The sequence below is a fragment of the Bos indicus x Bos taurus genome, chromosome 15, assembly GCF_003369695.1.
Source record: "Bos indicus x Bos taurus breed Angus x Brahman F1 hybrid chromosome 15, Bos_hybrid_MaternalHap_v2.0, whole genome shotgun sequence".
Lineage (NCBI taxonomy): Eukaryota > Metazoa > Chordata > Mammalia > Artiodactyla > Bovidae > Bos > Bos indicus x Bos taurus.
In genome coordinates this window covers 37359698-37380785 of record NC_040090.1, presented here as the reverse complement: position 1 = coordinate 37380785, position 21088 = coordinate 37359698, and the positions used below count along the sequence as shown (strand labels likewise).

The 21088-nt window shown below is 52.8% G+C and overlaps 1 protein-coding gene across 7 annotated transcripts in view; it reads left to right on the top strand.

Moving 5' to 3' along the window:
• Positions 1-21088, top strand: part of APBB1 (amyloid beta precursor protein binding family B member 1) — a 22793-nt gene extending 1705 nt beyond the window's left edge. Inside the window, exons 1-15 of one of the 7 annotated variants that reach the window (XM_027563137.1) lie at positions 5263-5349; positions 5472-6203; positions 12200-12375; positions 12474-12530; positions 12614-12699; positions 12795-12858; positions 13280-13429; positions 13789-13916; positions 14021-14026; positions 14304-14418; positions 14561-14645; positions 15056-15139; positions 20007-20143; positions 20247-20423; positions 20505-21088. In XM_027563137.1, coding sequence (XP_027418938.1) covers positions 5486-6203; positions 12200-12375; positions 12474-12530; positions 12614-12699; positions 12795-12858; positions 13280-13429; positions 13789-13916; positions 14021-14026; positions 14304-14418; positions 14561-14645; positions 15056-15139; positions 20007-20143; positions 20247-20423; positions 20505-20672 — 2151 coding nt within the window. In that variant the 5' untranslated portion in view covers positions 5263-5349; positions 5472-5485 and the 3' untranslated portion in view covers positions 20673-21088. Of the gene's footprint in view, positions 1-5262; positions 5350-5471; positions 6204-10597; positions 10682-12199; positions 12376-12473; positions 12531-12613; positions 12700-12794; positions 12859-13279; positions 13430-13788; positions 13917-14020; positions 14027-14303; positions 14419-14560; positions 14646-15055; positions 15140-20006; positions 20144-20246; positions 20424-20504 lie in introns of those variants that run through there. The other 6 variants (XM_027563133.1, XM_027563131.1, XM_027563135.1 and 3 more) reach the window with 6 other exon arrangements.

Below are 21088 nucleotides of genomic sequence, written 5' to 3'. Positions count from 1 at the left end.
CATAATTTTTCTTTACTAAAAAAAAAAAAAAATCTATCCAATCATTTATTTATTCAACAAGTGTGCTTTGAGCACCTAGTATATACCAGGTACTATTAGGCACTGAAGATTAATGATGAGCAAGATACACTATGCCCTTGTTGCCATGGTGCTGACAGTCTAAGGGGAATGTCAGATAAGAATAAAATTACAGATATAATAATTACCATGAAGGGAAAGGTGAATGGTGTCTTGAGAACACACAGGAGCACAAGCTAAACTGTACTGGAGGGTACGGAGAGAGGACTGAGGAAGGCTGAGAACATGACATTTGAACTAAGCAGTAAAGGATAAGTAGGACTTAAGCTGGGAGGGTAGGGAAAGGGAGTTCTGGGCAGAAGGGGAATCGTGTGTAAATACCTTATGGAAGGAGAGAGCATGATGTCCTCAAGGAATCAAAAGAAGATCAGTGATGCTGGACAGCAAAGTGCCAAATGTGGAAGGAAGGTAGAGGCCGGGCTGAGCTGGACAATTTAGACCATGTTAAGAATTTTGATCATAAAGCCTTTGTCCTTGGTGTGGACTTTTGATAGTAGTAGATGTAGAACATCAAGCAAATTCAGAAATTTTTCTTGGATAAAAGATCGTCAGTTTTGGGGGATAGATTTAATATGGGGAGAGACGGGAAAGGTGGTGTCAAGGACGGAATTCCTACTTCTGGTTTATAGAACAGGTTGGATGGTCATGTTATTCCATGAGCCAGGATCCTGAAAGAGGACCAGTTAGGGTGTGGGAGAGAAACATGAGTGAGTATGTTGGTTTGAGAGGCCCTTCAGACATCCAGCTAGAGATATTGAGTAGAAAGTTGAATGTATCTCTCTAGAGCTGAGATGAAGGTTCTGAAATGGAGGTATACTTTTGGAAATCATCTGTTTGTAGGGAGCAACTGAAGTTATGAGCATGAATGAATACTTGTATTGAATATTGGGTGAGAATGAGAAAACAGCATGAGAATAAGCCATGAGAAACTCTAGCAGAGGAAGATGAGCCAGCAAAGGAGTGTAAGAAACCATCAGACAGTATCGAGAGTGTAGGAAGAAAATCAGGAGATTCAGTGCGTGAAAGCCATGGCTGAAAGCTGGGTGAGAGGCCATGGTGTCAGATGCTGCCGAAAGTACAACCAGGATGAGGACTCCCAAGCGTCTGTTGCAGTAAATGACACTGGGGTCATGTTGACCTTGGAAGGAGCTGTTACTGAGGTGTGTTAGGAGTGAAAGCAGGACTGGAAAGAGTTGAAGCGTGAGATCCAGGTGAGGAAATGGCAACTGTGAGTAAAGACAGCTCTTTCAAGAAGTTCATGGTGTCAGGTCGGGAAAGATTCTGTGCTTAAGTTGGGAGATAGTGGATCTCATTGAGGAGCCATTGACTACATGGAAGAAAAAATGGATCAACAGTGGTTAAAAAAAATTCCTAGAAAGGCATGAAAGGAAGAATTTAAATGACAGGTGAAGCAATTGGTTTTGGAGAAAAGGAGAGAAATGAATAGATGCTGAGTCAGTAAGTTTTTGGGCCTGAGGCTGTTCTCTGGCTGATGGCTCCCATTTCCTCAATGAATTAGGAGTGGGGGAGGGTGGCGTTATCCTCTGAGAGAGAAGGGTGATGAAGGGGTTGGTCCAAGGAGAGCTATGTTCTTGTCTCAGGCAGGTCTTCGCTGATGTATTGGCTAAAGTAAACTTTGGGATCCTCTCAGACATGACTGAAGTGATTTAGCATGCATACATGCGTTGGAGAAGGAAATGGCAACCCACTCCAGTATTCTTGCCTGGAGAATCTCAGGGACAGAGGAGCCTGGTGGGCTGCCGTGTATGGGGTCACACAGAGTCGGACATGACTGAAGCAACTTAGCGGCAGCAGCAGCAGCAGTGCCCTGTTCTTTTCCCATCGTAATACTCAATCATTTATTCAACAAATACAGAGTGCTTAGAGGGTTAGATACTGCCATCATGATGCAGTGTAATGAGCTCTTCAACAACTGTTTCTTGATAGACCTTGAAGTCCATCAAGGAAGAGCCATTTCTTTATTATTCATCTCTGTCTCCCCCATGCCTAACACAGTGCCTGGCATACAGTAAGCAGTCAGGCTAAAAAACCATTGACCTTGAGCAGGATTCATCCCCTACCCCTGTGGTCTCCTGTCAGCCCCTTCAGGCTTAGTGGCCACTCTTAGTTTCTCCCCTGAGGAGCCTGCCTGCTCCCTGCTTTGAGCCAGAATCCAAGTGGCTCCTTCCATCCTTGGAGAGGTCCCAGGTGTGAGTAGTACCAGTAGGAGGGGAGAGGTTGGGTTTTGCCCCCTCTTGAAGATACTGAGCAACGGGTCATTCTTTGACCTTAAGAAATGGAATGAAGGTGACTGCACTTTCTTGGGACAGGCACTCAGCTTCGGCACTCACAGCAGAACACCCGCTTCCCTCCTCCGGTGCTTTCTGCCCCTGTGAGCAGATGGGCAGGGGTGTCCTGAAGTCACCCTGACTCCTCAGTGTTACAGCCTCACAGGGCATGTGCCCTTCTCAGACCACACCTCTAGATGCCAAGGAGATTGGTCCCGAATACTGAGAAACCTAGCTCCACACATTCCTGTTTTAGAGAAGGGCCCGTCATCCCTGTAATGCTCTGAGCGTGGCACAGTCATGGGGTCTTTCATCTCCTGAAACTCAGAGGAACAGCCTTTGAGCAAGGATGTCAGTTTAAGCCAGCCGTCCCCCTTTTTTCCTAGATCTCAGGCCTTGCTTGCCTGGGACCCCATACTACTTCCTTCTCAGGGACCCTTCAGCATTCTCCACCACCCTCCCTGATTCTCCTTCCCCGGCCCACGGGACCACACAAGCCTGTCTCAGTGTGTATTCCCAATTAGTTCTGAGCTACCTAGTTCTTAGTTCCTCTTACCCCTCCATCCTAACCAGGGGCCCCCTCTGCAGACGCACAGCACACTCTCTTTGGTCATGGAGTGTGGAGTAAGACACAGTCTTAGATGTTCCATTGGAATGCGGTGGTGCTGGGCATGGTGAGACGCAGAGGAGGGAATGGGCACGTGAAGAGGGGAGAGGGGACCAAACAGGAAAGACTTACTGCTTAGGAGCTGCAATGGCTAAGCCAGGTTTTGAAACACGATCAGAGGTCCTTACAAAGGGAGACAGGATTCCAAGCCGAGAGATCAGTGTAAACAAAGAGCCAGGGCTAGATGGGTGTGACATGTTCTTGTGGCTGGGGCATAAGCTGAGGAGGAGGCAGGATGGGGAGAGGGTCTGAGGGGTCACAGGGATTGGCTCAAGGAGGCTCTTGGTGATCTGCTAACAAGCGCAGACTTTATCCTAAAGCCAGCAGTGAGCCATCTAATTTTTTGAGCTGGAGAGTGACACAATCTGGTTTCCGTTTTTGGAAGATTACTGTGGTTCTGGGTAGAGGCAGAGCCGTTTATTTTTCTTGTTGGTGCCAGTGGCCACGAGATTTCTCATTGCCCAGGGGAAGCCATACTGAGCAGACCAGCAGTCAGTTACGTGGGAGGCAGACACGTGGACAGGAACCGTTTTTCATTTCTTTCACAGATGCGTGCATGGCATCGTGCTAGGGTCTGAGGAGCTAGAAATGACGGAGAGGTGAGCTATGGCACCCGCCTCGCAAGCGGGGCAGTGCACCTGGGAGATGGCCAAGCCTTGCCCGGCAGCCTAAACACCTCCCTGCAGCCAGTGCTCAGGGTTGAGAGCTCTGCCAAGGAGGCAGAAAGAACTGAGGCCGTGGGTTCGGGGAGACAAAGAGCTCAGGGTGAACAGGGAGCTAGAGAGCGCTCAGGTGAGAAATTGAGGAGAAAGAACTGTGCAGTGAGAATCAGAGAGGAAGGTGTGTGTTGGGGGCAAACAGTGGGGTCAGTTGCCTGTTGGGGGAGGTCAGGTAGGAAGAGAGAACTGAGTCAGGCTGTCAGGGAGGGGAGGAGAGTGTGGTAGGGGCTGTCTAAGGATGCGAGAAAATTGAGTAGTTGGTGAGGGAGAACAAACTGAGGGGGACATCCAGGGAGTGAGCATAGAAGGGGGTCATAGAAGGGGAGAAGCTTCCAGTGGAAGGTCAGGGAGATGGGGAGGGTGGAATGGGGTTCTGAGGGTGGGATCCATCATTAGGGTGATGGGCTGGGAAGCCTGAGAAGGTGATCTACAAAGGGCTTCTGAGGATGCAGGAGGGGGTTCAGGGGGCCAGGAGGGGTGGACTGTCACTGAGGAACAGGTGAGCCCCTCACCAGAAGAGCAAGTGGAGTTTGCTTGGGGCACCGTGAGCAGTGGCTGACACACAGTACGTGACCACTGTGTGTTCTCTGAAACTGGCAGAGGGGATGCTCAGTGGGGCCAGGGGAGATGGGAGGGCAGACCATACATTGATTCAACTAGTATTTATTGAGTTCTTGCTTTGTGTCAGCATTGAGCTAAGCTGTAGGCATACTGCATTGAATAAAAAAAAGGCAAAATCCTCACCACCATGGAACTCAAATTATAGTCACGAGAAGGCAGTCATTAAACCAAGTAAATAATAAATTAGCTTGTTAGATGGTACTGGTGCTGGGGAGAGTTTGGGAACGGCTGGGAGGGGGCATGGGGGCCTACAGTCTTAGGGTATTCAGGGGAGGCCTCCCTGAAAAGGTGACATTTAGGCAAAGACCTGAGGGGCTGGGGGTCCGGATCAAAGGCTCCTGCAGTGACCCAGAAGCACTATAGGTGCTGGCAGAGGAAGTGGTACCCGAGGTGAGATACTTGATAGAAACAGTCATCAAAATGCAGCTTCAACTGGTCAAAGGAGCCATGAATTGGAGCTCAAGACCCTTGTTCTGTGACCTGAGGGCTCAGGACCTTGCCCTTGGGGGCTTGGTCTGCAGTTCATTCTCTCGTCTTCCCGGTCACTCCTACAGGGTGGACTTGGGGGCCAATTGAGCCCAGTGATTTACGATGAGAGCACCAGAGCCCAGAGAGCTCACAGTGTTGGGGCTGTGGGTAGTGGTGTGGCAGGAGGCAGGGAGCAGGCAGTGTCCAGTGTCTAGAACACAGGAGCTAGCTCCTCACCAGCCGCACTCCTGGTACAGTAAGCCCCAGTTGGATGACTTGGGGGTGGGGATGCACAGAGAGCCATTGTTATGGAGTCTCTGCCATTGGGAGCGAGGGCAAATCAGGGGCTGGCTGTGCTATCCCTGGCAGCTCGGGGCTGGGGGTTGGGGAGGGGTGGACCTGGCCTGGGCCTGGCCACTGCAGGTGGTTGTTGAGTGGGTGTGGTGGTGATGGTGGACAGAGCGGAGCCCAGTTACTCTCCTGGGACAACAGCTCACAGGACACAGTGGTATGTGCTGGCCTACTGAGTGCAGGGAGGTGAGGAGGTGCAGGGCACAGGCCTGGGGCTGAAGCAGGGGTGTTGCTATGCTGACCTGGAGGCTCAGCATGGTCTCCTCTCCCCGCTTGCAGGATTTGCTGAGGCCATGTCTGTTCCATCATCCCTGAGCCAGTCGGCCATTAATGCCAACAGCCACGGAGGCCCCGCATTGAGCCTGCCCCTGCCCCTGCACGCTGCCCACAACCAGCTGCTCAACGCCAAGCTGCAGGCCACGGCCGTGGGACCCAAGGATCTGCGCAGCGCCATGGGCGAGGGTGGTGGGCCCGAGCCAGGCCCTGCCAACGCCAAATGGCTAAAGGAGGGCCAGAACCAACTCCGGCGGGCCGCCACAGCCCACCGTGACCAGAACCGCAATGTGACCTTGACCCTGGCTGAGGAGGCCAGCCAGGAACCCGAGATGGCACCCCTGGGCCCCAAAGGCCTGATGCACCTGTACTCTGAGCTGGAGCTCTCCGCCCACAATGCGGCCAACAGAGGGCCGCGAGGACCTGGCCTGATCATCAGCACCCAAGAGCAGGGCCCGGATGAGGGAGAGGAGAAGGCGGCGGGGGAGGCCGAGGAGGATGATGAGGAAGAGGAGGAGGAAGAGGAGGAGGACTTATCTTCTCCCCCAGGGCTGCCGGAGCCCCTGGAGAGCACGGAGGTGCCCCCTGGGCCCCAGGCCCTGGCAGACGGCCCCCGAGAGCACAGCAAGAGCGCCAGCCTCCTGTTTGGCATGCGGAACAGCGCAGCCAGCGACGAGGACTCGAGCTGGGCCACCTTATCCCAGGGCAGCCCCTCTTATGGCTCCCCGGAGGACACAGGTACCTTGTGCAGCTTGATGTGGGGAACGTGGGAGGGAGAGAGGGCAGAAGGTGGGTCCCTCCGTACAGAGGCCGGTGTCCGCCTGGGCGGGGATCACCAAGCCCATGTCCTCAGTCCTCAGCAGGCCATGCCCTGTTTTTCTGGAAAGAAATGTCCCTACATACTGAGAGTGCTTGAACAAGTGGATAGACCTTTCCATCACACACCCCCGATGGATGATGGACTGGTCTGTTTATGAGGCACTTACCAAGTACTGGCTTTCTGCTCAGTATTATGGTATTAAATCTGCACACCAATGGGAGGTAGACATCATTAGTATGCCCATAGTACAGGGGACAAAAAATGGGCCTGGAGAGATTTAGTCCTCTCCCAAGGTCACCCATGGGCTTCCCTGGTGGTTCAGACGGTAAAGAATCCTCCTGCAATGCGGGAGACCTGGGTTCCATCCCTGGGTTGGGAAGATTCCCTGGAGAAGGGAATGGCTACCCACTCCAGTATTCTGGCCTGGAGAATTCCATAGACAGAGGAGCCGGGCAGGCTACAGTCCATGAGTCACAAAGCGACGGACACGACTGAGCGACTTCCACTTTCAAGGTCACCCACAGTCTGAGATCACAGTAGAACTGGGATCGAAACCAGGTCCAAGTGCAAACCCGAGCTCTGGGCCCTTACACTGTCACTGATGCATATGGCCGGACAAACCCAGGTGCCCTCTAGGCAGTTTTGAACAGGCAGCAGCTCCTCACAGAGGTCCATTGGGAAGGATTGGAGTGTTATGTACAGAGCACCACGCTGGATGTTGCAAAAGTAATGTTTTGTTAGGAAGAGGATATTGACTAAAAGGAAACAAAGGAAGAATAAGAGACTGCTTTGTTGGGATGAGGGGATAGATATTAGGACTCCAAGGATTGATCCTTCAATGGGTCCCATTTAAAGAAGTTGAGTCTCTGCATTTGCTAGTGTCACATGGAGATGCAGATAGAGCTGAGGAGCAAACGGCAGAGATAATGGGCTGCAGCCGCAAGCCTGTGCTGGATGGTAGTGTGAGCAAAGACTCTTCCCACTCTAGGCAGCAGGCACCTTACCCAGAACCAGCCTGGGGAACCTTGGCAGAGAACAGGCAGTTCAGATGAGTGAAGGGCAGCATGCCATCTCCTTTCAAAAAACTTACTATGGACATTTTCAGACATATACGAAAATAACAGAATAATGAACCTGACTTACCCATGACCCAGTTTCAACAATTATCAACACACGGCTAACCTTGTTGCATCCATACCTCCACCTACTACTCCTGGGCCCCAGCCTAGGCTATTTTGAAGCAAATACATCTGTAAATGTTCACTCATGCATTTCTTTTTTTTTTTAATCTTGATTGATTGATTTTTGGCTGCGCTTGGTCTTAGCTGTTGCGGTGAGCTTTCTCTAGTTGAGACAAGTGGGGGCTACTCTCTTGTTATGGTGCTCCATCTTTTCATTGCTGTGGCTCTTTTGTTATGGAGCATGGGCTGTAGAATGCTCAGGCTTTAGTAGTTGTGGCACATGGGCCTCGTTGCCCTGTGGTATGTGGAATCTTCTCAGACCAGGGATAGAATCCGTGTCCCCTGCATTGGCTGGTGGATTCTTAACCACTGGACCACTAGAGAAGTCTCCCAACTCGTGCATGTCTAAAATATAAAACACTTTTTAAAAGTCCAGGGACTTCTCTGGTGGTGCAGTGGTTAAGACTCTGTGTTTCCATTGCAGGGGGCACAGTTTCCATCCCTATTTGGGAACTAAGATCCTACATGCATGCTCCTGCCTGCCCCCCACGCCCACCAAAAAAAAATCCGAACTACTAAAATCATGTCCACAGAAATTTAACAGTACTTCCTCAATATCACTGAATATCTAGTCAGTGTTGACATTTCCCAGTTGTCTAATGAATGTGCTCCCTGCCCTTCTAAAATTTGATTCATCTCATCAGTATCCAAATAGGAACTGACCTTTTGATGGTTGGTATGTCTCAAGGGTTCTTTTGATCTGTACCTTATCCCTCCGTCTCTATTTTGCTCAAAATTTTGTTGTTGTTTTAATTGAAGCCACTGTGTTGTCCGCCCTGGGTTTTCCATGTTCTGGATTTGAATAAGTTCTACTTCCCCCGAATTTCCCGTAAATTGGCAGTGAGTTCTAGAGCCTTCATCAAATTCAGAGTTTTTGTTTTTGTTCGCATTTTGTTTAAAAGGAGACTTCACAGGTGGTATTGAGTACTTCTACCAAAGACAAAATCTAATTGCCTGTCTTTAGAGGGATGTTAGCAACCGTCAGTGATCACTGCCCAGATCCCCTTTATAGGGAACTGCTGCTACTCCACTCCAGCTGGTTACTCATAGGGTTAGGTGTGGGGAAATGTCTTAGTGGAGCCAGTTCTTCAAGGGAAACTAAAACTAGATGTCGATGTGAAACGTCCCAATTTCTAAATGTTAGCAACCAAGTCTATTTTTTTAAAAAGTACCACACAGGCCAAACAAAATCTATCTGAGGCTTACACCGGTCTGCAGGCGGCTTATTTGCACCCTCTGCCTCAGGGGGTGTCAATCAGGGGCCAAACAATGGAGAGCCTGGATGCTCTGGGGTCCCTGGATGGTCACTATGGTGGTCACTCCTATGAGCCTTCTGAGAGTGGGAGGACGGAACTGCTCAAGAGCTGGGAAGAGTGTGCCGGTTGCGGACAGTGACCTCAGCAAGGGAGCTGGTGTGGTGAGAGGATGGGCAAGGATCAAGGTCTGCTGGAGGCAGTGGAAATCGAGAATCTCAGAATAGGCTGCATCACTGCCTACTCTCTTATGACTATTGCTATGACCAGGAAGACCACAGAGGAGGTCTGGTCTCCTGTAGGAACGTGGTAGAATTGAGCAAACATTATTTTCTCCTTCCCACCCTAGGATCTCCACAAGGTTGTTAATTGAATGTGGAAGTATATGAGTGAATGAATGGATGGATGGATGAATGATGAGCGAATGATAAATGAATGAACTTTCCTACCTGTGTTGGGTTCATACTCAGTGCCAGGTCCTGTCCTAAATGCTGAGAATACATACTACAAGTGACAGATATTCCTGCCCTTATAGCACTCAGTCTAGTATTTTGACAGAAGCAAACAGGTAGTTTGAGCCCTGGGGTTGGGGAGGTTTAGGAAGAGCATGGTAATAGAACCAGGGGTGGGTCAGTTTTGAGAAGGGACCTTTACACTGATGTCCAGTAGGTGGTGCCAGGTGATGTTTGAGGGAATGGAGGCTGGGATCAGAGAGGATATGGGGCATGTCCCAGGCAGGGAGAGAGACCAGGGGTGAGGGGAGTGGTCAGAGGTAAGGCTGAGAGGCAGGTGAGTAGGGGCTCCTAAGGTCCTACAAACCCGGTGGAGGTATTGGGTTCTGTCCTGGGGGCAAAGATAAAACAATTAGAGTATGCAATTGGAGAGAAGGTTGTTAGCATTTTGGAACAGTCATTTGGGCTGTAGCATGCAGCTCAGATTAGAAAGGGCTAAATAGGAAGAGGGAGACCAACTTGGGAGGCTGTTGCAGTGACCTAGCTGGACTTGGGGAGTGAGTAGGGCTGGGGAAAGAGAGAGAGCAGGTGACTACATCCGGCTTAGCCAAGGAGGCCTGTGTGGATGAGTGAATGATACATGAACCTTTGAGTGCGTGGGGGGAGCGCCTGAATGAATTGGTGCAGGAGTGAAAGTGTGCATTTCTAAATAAATGTATGCTTGTGGAAGCAAGGGCCGGGGTGGGGCTGTGCTCGGAGGAGATGTGCCAAGCTCCAGAAGGGCCTCCCAGATGGTCCGGGGGGAGAGCGGCCCCTCCAGGACTGATCGGAAGGATGAAGCTCTTTGAGGCAGGAAGGTGCCGACTGACAGGGATGGCAGATGGATTGGTGTGTGTGACTCAGTCAGGAGAGGTGACCTGGTCCTCAGATTCAGGGGCATATGACCCTTCAGGAAGAAGGGTGTGGCTCTGGGGGACACAGCTGTCCTAGGTGCGGTGTTCCTGGAAGGTTTGGCGGGAAAGCCCTGAAGACGGTGGAGGGTTCCCAGGGAAACACGGGCATTCTAATTCCCTGGGGCCTGAGGGGAGAGGAGGCTGGGGGGAGGGAGGCAGTAACGGGTACCTGGAGGCTGGATGGGCAAGAAGAGCCCCTCCTCTCTGAGGCCACTTCATTGGAAGCCGAGGGTGGTGAGGCACCTTGCCAAAGTGACTCTCGCATCAGGCACACAGTCACCTTGGTGTAGCCACGCCCACTTCCAGCCCTCCTCGCCTGGTTGCCCAGCAGCCTGGGTCTGGGGACTGACTGCCTGTCCCTCAGTGCTGCCTCTTGGACCAGTCAGGATTCCTGGTTTCCCTGGTAACGGGAAGCACGTCAGCAGTCTGGGCGCTCCCAGCCGGTCCTGGTGCTGCGGTTGCCGAGGAGACGCTGCAGCCTAGCTGGGCCCTGGCAGGTGAGGGGGTTTGGTGCTGGGAAGCCCCAAGCCCAGTCTCAAGCTTGCTGGGGCCCAGCCCCTGAAGCCCACTCTTCGCTTGAACTGCTTGGCAGATTCTGGGCAGGGGCGGGATCCCTGGGAGCCTGGAAGCCACACCCTGTTTGCAGGGAGAGCTCTAGGCTTTGCAGGGCCCCAGGTGGCTGGGGTGTTCCCACGAGGCTGAGCCTCCTGTCGTCCCTAAGGCTGGGCTTGACTGTGGCACTGAGGTGATCGCTGCGGGTGGTGGGATGGAGATTCAGGATTGGGGGAGGGGATCTAGGATCAGAAAGAAGAGATGTGAACAGGGAAGGCTGGGGTCTCACGAGCTGCACCCTCCATCCCCACTCCAAGGGGGTTTCCTTCCCTTGTGGTCCTGGCCCCTCCCTGGTGAGCCCCAGGTGGGGGAGGATCCTGCCTGGCAGGCGCTCTGCCCTGGTGATAAGTGGGCGGGATGAGCTTCTCTCTGCAGCCCAGCACCAGGCTGTGAGCCCAGCTGGCCGGGCTGGAGGGGCTGTGAGGAGGCAGGGTGGAGCAGGAGGGGCTGGGAAGGAGCGCCATGTTCTCCCAGGACTTTTTCCTGGCCATCCTCCTGCAGGATAGTAGCCCAGGTGAGGGGCGGCATGCGCCTGGGCACCATGTGGGGTGGGGTGGCAGGGAGCATGGGCGTGGTGGAGGTGTGAGCTGGGCTGCGGGGCTGGAATGGTGTGGCTCTGCTCAGAGAGGGGAGGGTATGTCACAGGTGTGTGGTGTGCGCGTGTGCATGAAATGTCTGCACGTGTGTGTGGTAAGGGTCAAGGTGTGTCTGTGGTATTTGCACACATGTGGCAGAGGTTGACATATGTTGCGTGTCTGTGCATTCACTGTGGGTGTGGTACCCACACATGTGTTGGGGGGCATTATGGATGTAGTCTGCACATGTGTGTGGCAGGGGCTACAATATACATCTGTGTGTGCACACACCTTTGTGGATGGTGGCTGCATTAGTGAATGGGTGGAGTTGGTGTGCGCGTGTTTGTCCCTGCACATGTGTGTGCACCTGAATGCAATACCTGCCATCTGTGTAGGTGTCTCCTGTGTGTGCACAGCCTTGTGTTTGTGGGGGCTACACAGGTGTGTAGTAGGGCTTGTATATGTTGTGTGTCTGTGTGCATGTGTGTGTACAGGGTAAGTGTGTCCACTGGAGATACGGATATGTATGACAGGTCATTTGGGGTCACTCAACCTCCTTGCCTTCTCTCTGCCTCCCTCCTTCCCTCTGTGTGGCCACATTAGCCAGGATCAGGGCCCAGGAGGAGACCTGAGTCACGTTCCCTGCTGATGACTCCCATGCTGTGACTCCAGACTTCAGGCTCTAGGCGGAAGCAGGAATCTTAAGTTGGAGCCCTTCCCCCACCCCTTCTCCACCACTGGGTGTCAGGAGGGGACTGGGCATAGCACCCACGATTCTCTTGTTAGGTAGGCAGACCCTTACCAAGACCACCCCCCCCAACCCGGCAGATTCCTTTTGGAACCCCAACGCCTTCGAGACGGATTCCGACCTGCCGGCTGGATGGATGAGGGTCCAGGACACCTCAGGGACCTACTACTGGCACATCCCCACGGGGACCACTCAGTGGGAGCCCCCGGGCCGGGCCTCACCATCACAGGGGAGCAGCCCCCGAGAGGAGTCCCAGGTGAAGCTCACAGGCCTGAGAGTTCTGACCTGGGGTGGAGGGGGGTGCTGCTGGAGCAAGATAAGCCAGCCACTCCTTGCTCCCATTCATGCTTCTAGCTCACCTGGACCGGCTTCACTCACGGAGAACGCTTTGAGGATGGAGAATTTTGGAAGGTGAGTGAGGGGACCTCCTTCACTATGGGGGAGCTGGAGACGGGGCATCATTTGGGTCCTGATTTCTCTCTCCCCTTGCTCAGGACGAGCCCAGTGAGGAGGCCCCAATGGATTTGGGGCTGAAGGACCCCGAGGAGGGGATGTTGCCTTTCCCAGCTCAGAGCCTCAGGTGAGTGGGCTGGCAGTAGGATGGGTCTGTCTGGAAGGGGCCTTGGGATAGCTCCCTCTTCGGGGGCCTGTACCAAGTGTTACATCTGCCTCCAGCCCGGAGCCATTGCCCCAAGAGGAGGAGAAGCTGCCCCCACGGAATGCCAACCCAGGGATCAAGGTGTGTTCAAGGCAATGCCTGTGCCCAAGTTGGGCCCCCGTGAACAGGCGCACCCTCGGGTCAGGTTCTGGGGTCTCTCTGGTCTCAGTACAGCTCCGCAGGTCCTCAGCTCTTGCACTCTCAGCACAGACCCTTGTGTCTGAGCAGGAGGCACTTCAGTTTATAACTCAGGCAGCCCTGTGTCTTGGCAGGGGGTCCTTCCTGGCTGGGCTCAGGTGCTTCCTGCCCAGGGGTCTCCTCTGAGACCATCAGCCCTCCTGCAACTCTGTCCTGTTTGTGGAGCCTCTTATGTCCTCCCACCCGCCGTGCTCTGAGTCGGGAACTCCTCTGGTCTCAGCAGAGTGCCCTGTGTCCTGGCTGGGGGCTCTTCTGGGTTTAGACCAGACCCTCTATCTCCTACCCCCTCTTTTGTGTCTGGCAGTGTTTCGCCGTTCGCTCCCTAGGCTGGGTGGAGATGACCGAGGAGGAGCTGGCCCCTGGCCGCAGCAGCGTGGCAGTCAACAATTGCATCCGTCAGCTCTCCTACCACAAAAACAATCTGCACGACCCCATGTCTGGGGGCTGGGGCGAGGTGAGCTGGCAGGGTGGCAGGGTGGCAGTGAAGTGCAGAAACTGGGAGAGCTGGGAGAACCAAGCTGCCCCTCTGCCAGGGCTGGGGAGGCGGGTGCAGACCCACCAGGCAAGTCTGCGAGATGCAAGTGTGACTCCTGATCGGGAGATGGTTGCCTAACAGCGATGGGGTTGATAAAAGGAGTCACGTCAGAGATGAAAGGTGTGAGCTTTGTTAGAGTTGAAGCCTGCAGGGTGGCTGGTCCCACACCAAAGAAAGGGCCCTAGAGGAGTGGCTCACCTCCCTCGAGCTGGAAGTGGCAAAGATCAGCCACCTTCCCGGCTGGGGCACCGCTGAGCATCTGCTTCCTGGGCCTGCAGGGAAAGGACCTGCTGCTGCAGCTGGAGGATGAGACGCTGAAGCTGGTGGAGCCACACAGTCAGGCCCTGCTGCACACCCAGCCCATCGTCAGCATCCGCGTGTGGGGCGTCGGGCGGGACAGCGGAAGGTGGGAGCAAGGCCGGGGCTCCGGGGTGGGGGCTCAGCCAGCAGTCAGAGCGAGGCCCTCCTCCCTAACTCTGTTGTTTGCCTCTCTTGTGCTGCCGGACCCAGAGAGAGGTACTATGCCTAATTTACCCTGACCATTCCTCTCCCCACCCCTGGACCAGATGCAGCAAAGTGCCCAAGTCCTCTAGTCTGCCCCGCCCCTCCCTGCGCGCTGTGCTCGCCCATCCTCCCAGACCTCGGCATGCTTGCCTGTCTACCCTCTGGCCAGAAGGCAGTGCCCACAGGACAGCGACCCGAGGGCAGACGGATGGGGACGGCGTGGGTGGGCGGGAGTGAGGGTCCGCACTGGAAGGCACTGGGAGACACTGAGGCGCCCCTCCCCCAACAGGGACTTTGCCTACGTAGCTCGCGATAAGCTGACCCAGATGCTCAAGTGCCACGTGTTTCGCTGTGAGGCACCCGCCAAGAACATCGCCACCAGCCTGCATGAGATCTGCTCTAAGGCACGGCCCCCTTCGCACCCTGGAGTAGCTGCCACCTTTGCTCTACAAGGACGTGGGTGGGGTCTTTGAGTGGGGGGCGCTCCAGGGCGATGAAGCCCTGACCGACTCGCCCTGCCTCTTCCTTCTTCCCCTCCTTTCTCAGATCATGGCCGAAAGGCGCAATGCCCGCTGCTTGGTAAACGGACTCTCCCTGGACCACTCTAAACTTGTGGACGTCCCTTTCCAAGGTCAGTGTCACAACCCTGCCAGGTCTGTCTGTTTTGTTGGCAAAGTTGGGGGGACCCAAGAAGAGGCACGAGTTCCTAGGCAGAGTGATAGTAAAATGGAGACTCAGCACTTAACCTGGTAGTCCAGTGGTTAAGACTTCATACTTCTAATGGGGGGGGGGGGGGCGGTGTGAGTTAGATCCCTGGTCAGGGAACTAAGATTCTGCAAGCCATGCGGAGTGGCCAAAAAAAATAAAAATGGAGATTCAATTCCTGGGGTCAGATTAGTGGAGGGACTTTGGTTAAGGAGAGGCAGGGGAGGGGTGGAGGTAGGGCCTTGGCTGAGTCAGTGTTCAGCTTATGCCCTGGTGGTGGGGACTGGGAGAAGCAAGATCTGTCCCTGTGATTGATCCTTTTCTTTCCTCCTGCAGTGGAATTCCCAGCACCTAAGAATGAATTGGTGCAAAAGTTCCAAGTCTATTACCTGGGGAATGTGCCTGTTGCTAAACCTGTTGGTATGTGTGTCCTTTTCCACCCAGGCACCACCACCTTGATCTCAAAGCCCTTCCCCCACCCTCTACCTCCCAGTACCTCTTTTACCAGACCTTCCTCTTGCTTGATGTCACCCTGCTCTTCAGAGTGCATCCCACCTTCTGTACCTCTGTCCCAGCTTCACTCTGGGTCCTAGCTTCCCTGAGTGTGAACCAGGCATATAGGGAGACCCATTCTTGAAAAGCTTTGGTTAGGTTGGGAGGTAGGTCTTTGATGACTAAAACGCTGGAGCAGCCAGGAGCTGTGTTTGGTATTACAGCACCAACTATGGACTGTGATCATCTAGAAAGGGAGCAGTGAGCATATTTGTCAATATGCTTTGTGTTGGTAAAGTACTTCCTTACATGTCATTTAATTCTTGAGGATCCTGTGAATTTTGGATTATGATGATACCCATTTTATAGTTAAGGAAACTGAGAGTAGAGACTATTAGGTTCCCTCTGATATTTCTAATACTTTCACAGTACCTGTTATTGTTCATTCACTTAGCAAATAACTATGAGGCCTACCATGTACCAGGTCCTGAGAGAACAATGGCCACAGCCCTGCTTTCATGGAGGTTATAGGAAATTACGGTAGAAAAAAAGAGGATTAAATCAAACAATCACACAAATAAATGTGCAATTACAATTTGAGTCATTTTACTGAAAGAAAGTAGCAAGATACATGGAACTATGTAACAGAGGAGCTTCATTTAGTCTAGGAAGTCAGAAAAGATTTGAGAAAGTGACATTTGAATTGAGATCAAAAAATAAATAGGATCTAATGTGCCCAAATGGGATGGAGACAGGAATAAAGTGGGGAAAGATCACTCCAGGCAGAGTGAAGATTGGGTGTGAGGACCCATCATGAAAGACACTTTAGTATTTCAAAGGGATTGAGAAAAGCAGTGCCAGATGAGGCTAGGAGCTCGGCAGTGGTCATAACCTGCGGAACCTCATAGGCCATGTTTATGATTTGTTCTTCATCCTAAAGTGTTAAGAAGCTATCAGAGAGTTTTCTGGAGCACACTTGTCATAATCATTTTAATTTTGTGAGAACTTCCCTGGTAGCTCAGCTGGTAAAGAACTCTCCAGCCAAGGTGGGAGATGCAAGAGATGTGGGTTTGATCCCTGGGTCGGGAAGATCCCTTGGAGAAGGAAATGGCAACCCACTCCGGTATTCTTGCCTGGAAAATTCCATGGATTGAGGAGCCTGGTGGCTAAAGTCCTTGGGGTCACAGAGTTGGATACGACTAAGCACACATGCACGCACCTTGGCGATACCATGGAGAAGGGTGTTCAGCAGGTGGAGGTGGCCGTGGAGACCTCCGGAGGACCTTGCAGTAGCTGTGGTTGGTAATAAGAGTATCTTGCACTGTACTGGGGCTGAAGAGGAGTGTGTGGATTCAAGAGGTTATTGGATGATTAAAGTCAACATGCCTTGGTGGGATGTGGGGTGAGGGACAGAGGCCTTAAGGTTAACCCCTGGCTTCCTGGCTTTTGGCACTAACTGGATAGTGGTGTCATTCTCTAAAGGTACTGGAAGAGGCCAGTTTTGGTTTGGAGATTTGAGTTCAATTTTAGGCATGCTCAATTTGGTGTGTCTTTGGGAAGGTGAGTAGCAAACTCAAATTGGCAGCTGGATTCACAGAGGAGAGGACTGGGCTAGAGATACAAATGTGGGCATCGTTGGGTTAGAGAGGTAATCAAAGCCATGAGTCTGAAGAAGATTGACCCTGGAACGTGGGTAGCCACTGTGAGAAGGGATATCAGGCTAGGCCTGGCTGTGAGCCCCTCCAACATTTAATGGACAGTGGAGGAGCAGGTGTGAAGTCAGAGGAAAAGAGACTTCAAGAAATGGTCAGGTGTCACACCAAAAGACACCTGGGAAGAACTCAACAGTATTTGGGAATGGATAAACAAATACACAAACGAAAGAACGCTCAGGTGAGAGCCCAAGAGATGGTGGACTGAGGACTGTAACCCTGGTTATCTTCAGTTCTCTGTTCTTCCCCTTATACCATGCTGACTAATGATCAGCACCATTACATTCAGTGAGGGAACCCTTCTTAGGGTGGGGATTGAGCTGGGGTTGAAGGAAGGCCTGGATTTGCAGAGAGTAGACTTAATTCAGAGGCACTGCCACAGCTGTGCAGCTGGAGGTGAGAAGATCCTTGTGGGAGAGCAGGAAGAACTCATGACTCCGCCCTCCCCTTTGTGCTGTTTCCTCCTCCCTTTCACCCTCAAGTTCATGACTCTTCCAGTTATTTCATCACTCCCCTATCTACCTGCCATTCACTTAGCTTCTCAGTACAATAAAGGAACTATCTACAGCCCTTGATGGATCCTCTGCGGTCCATCAGCTTAGAAGGTCTGCTCTGTTGAAGCCAAGAGTTTCACACGGTAGTCCCTAAACTCACTTTATCATGTTTTATTTATGCTCTGTTTTTAACCTGCTCAAGTTTAACATTGGCCCCTCCTGAAGCTGCAATATTCACTCATTAATCATCTATCGATCAACAAATGACTACCCAGTGCCTGATTTGTGCCAGGCACTGGTCTAGGTTCTTGGTATATGTTAATGAACACAGCTGCCTTTAAACCAAGATTCCTGCCTTTAAGTAGCTGACATTCTATTCAGAATAGACAGGCAATAAGTAAATTATATAGTATGTTGGAAGGCTACAGTTGAGACCTGAAGCGATGAGCCTACTCATTAGAAAAGACCCTGATGCTGGGAAAGATTGAGGGCAGCAGGAGAAGGAGGCAACAGAGGATGAGATGGTCGGATGGCATCACCAACTCAGCGGACATCAGTTTGAGCAAACTCCGGGAGATTGTGAGGGACTTAGTGACTGAACGAGGCTAAGGGGGGTTGGGAGTTTGGGGCTGGCATCAGGGTGTAGGTTTCAGTCCTGAGCTGTTATCAAATATGACAGACTCTTTCCAGGTCACCTAGTTCCACTGTTGTCCCCGCCTCCATGCTGATCCTCCCCACTCTGGAGCCAGGTGCCACCCCCACAGCTCCATCTGCTTATTAGGCAGTCTGATGTCTGGTCTCCACATGACTGGCATCAGTGTCATTTCACATCTGAGCCCTCTGCGGGCTGCCCTCACCACCCACTCCTTTCTGTGTCATCACCCTTCTGTAGCTTTCAGGTTGCTGGGTTATTATACCAGTTTGGGTACATTTGCCCATTTGCCTTTCTCAGACATCTGGAATTCCTTCAGTCAGTAGCCTTGTGCTAGGACTGGGCACACAGACAGTGAAACTTGATTTCTGTCCTTGAGATGGCCATAGCCTAGTGTGAAGAAGTTCCTAGCAGTTACAAGATGTGCCGAGAGTTGTCTCAGCAGCACCCTGTCTGCCTGTGGCAGGAAAGGCTTCCCAGACAGGAGGGCCTAGGTGAACGCTGATGCCTGAGAACTGGGAGTTTCGCAGACAGTCAAGAGAGGAGGAGCCCTCTGGAGGGAGGCTTTCCCTCAGTTACAATCTGCCCCTGGAGGGCATCCTCTTCTTTTACTTTGTATTTCCCATCTGCCTAGCTGGGCATTTGCCAAGATTAGATGTTGATAATGCTACATAAATCATTTGAAGTTCAGGGAGCAGTAAAATATGGAGCTTGACAGGTCAGATGAGGCCAGTTTTTGGAGGACTTCATGCTTAGGAGAGAAGTTTGGCTTTGATCCAGTCAGAGGTATGATGAGCAAGGCCAAGGTGAGGGAGGACTTTGGGGGAAGACGTGTTCTCTGCCCTCAGAGGGCCCACGTGTTTGGTTCCTAGTGGGAGCCCAGAGGCACTGACGGGGCAAGCGGGCCTGGGGGCGGACCAGTGTGTGCTTTTCATGGACATCGGTCACTCTAATGTCTCCACTACAACCACACACAGATGACACAGCCAGCTCATGAGGAGTGCAGGGAGCAGAACCTATGCCCCATGCCCTGTGCTGCTGCCCTGGTTCTCTGCTGAGTACCAGTGGCAGTGGGATGCATGGGTGGAAATATTATGGGTGGAAGTGTTTAAGGGCAGTTAACATTAGGAGCTAATGGAAACATTGTTACAAGGGCAAGTTGATCCATCTAAAAGCCAGGAACCTTGGATTCCCTGGCTTTTGCATAAATCATAGAAATTACTGAGTGCAGTAAGATTTTGACAACCCCTCTGGTTCTGAGACTAGGACTATAGACAAGGGGCAGGGGAAAGGCCTGGCTAAGAACCCAGGCTCTGGAATCAGACTGCCTGTCTTCAGATCCTCATTTCTCAGTTGTGACCTAAGGTCAATTACCTGATTTCTCAATATAAGCTTCAGTTTCCTTACCTGTAAAATGGTGATAAAGGGATCTATTGTGTATGATAGTGCACTATAATGTCATAACATGGTGTGACACATGAGACAACATTGCTCAAATGCAAATCTTAAAAAAAAAAAAAAAAGCCAAAAGCAAAGCTTGCATCTTGGGGTCTTTAAGGACTGGCGAGAACTGGCCTATAAGGGCTGATTTAGGAGTTGTATGAAGCACTGCAGTGTGTGAATGTGGAGAGCAAGGTATGGGGAGGATAGAGCTTTGGGGGTCAGTCTGCTCAGAAGGCTGGAGGAAGACACATAGTCAGTGAAGCAAAGCAAGCTTAGGATTCAAGATGGAAGAGACTAGAAAAGTGCCAGGTCATTGAAACCAAGGAGGAGTGCACCAAAGAAGGGTATCTATGCTAGTCCAGGGCTGTGGGCAGGTGAAGTAGGGATGGGACAGAGACCCCAGCTTGACTGGGCAGAGCCGGACAGTCTAGTGTAGAGCTGGGGTGTCCTCTGCCCACCGCCAGCACTGCCACGTTCATGTCCTTATCTTTCAGGGGTAGACGTGATAAATGGGGCCCTGGAATCCGTCCTGTCCTCCAGTAGCCGTGAGCAGTGGACCCCAAGTCACGTCAGCGTGGCCCCTGCCACTCTCACCATCTTGCACCAGCAGGTAAAGGCCTGGGTGGAGAAGGTATGGCAGGGCCCTGCCGTGGAGGGGAAGACTGGGAATGAGGGGAAGGGCCTCCAGGAAGAGGGACTGGCCATCCCTTTCCAACTGGTGCCCCTCCCCGCAGACAGAGGCAGTGCTGGGGGAGTGCCGGGTGCGCTTCCTGTCCTTCCTGGCCGTGGGCAGAGATGTCCACACGTTTGCATTCATCATGGCTGCCGGCCCAGCCTCCTTCTGCTGCCACATGTTCTGGTGCGAGCCCAATGCTGCCAGCCTCTCGGAGGCCGTGCAGGCGGCGTGCATGGTAAGTGGGGAGGGTGGTGAAGCGGTGGCACCCGCCCACTTGGGGCAGGCTGCGGCGTGACTGTGCCTCCTGCCTCTGCAGCTCCGCTACCAGAAGTGTCTGGATGCCCGCTCCCAGGCCTCCACCTCCTGCCTCCCGGCGCCCCCAGCTGAGTCTGTTGCCCGGCGTGTGGGGTGGACCGTCCGCCGGGGCGTTCAGTCGCTGTGGGGCTCCCTCAAGCCTAAACGGCTAGGGTCCCACACCCCCTGAAGCCGTCCATGCTCCCTCCACCTGCTTGAGTTGGGCCCCAGGGAACTCAAGGGTGCGGGGTGGGGAGGGGTCCTGCAGGCTATTATTAGACTTCAGGTCCACCCCCCCCCCCCAGAGTTGCCCTCCCCAGTAGCTGGGGTTCCTCACCTGGGGGCTGGGAAGGGAGATCTAATTCTGCAAGTGACAATATTGGATTGAGAGAAGAGGAGCAGAAAGAGGAAGCAAGGCCAGCCCCAGCTCTCCATCCCCACGTTTCAGGTGGAGCAGGAGGAACTGGTCGAGGCCAGGCCCCATCTTCATAGGATCCTGCTGGGGCAGAAGGGGGCGGGGACTGGTCCAGGCATGGGTCCTCTCCCCTCTGCTCTGTGGGCACCTCTGCTGTACTGATATCACTAATAAAGTCTGCCCTGCTGAGC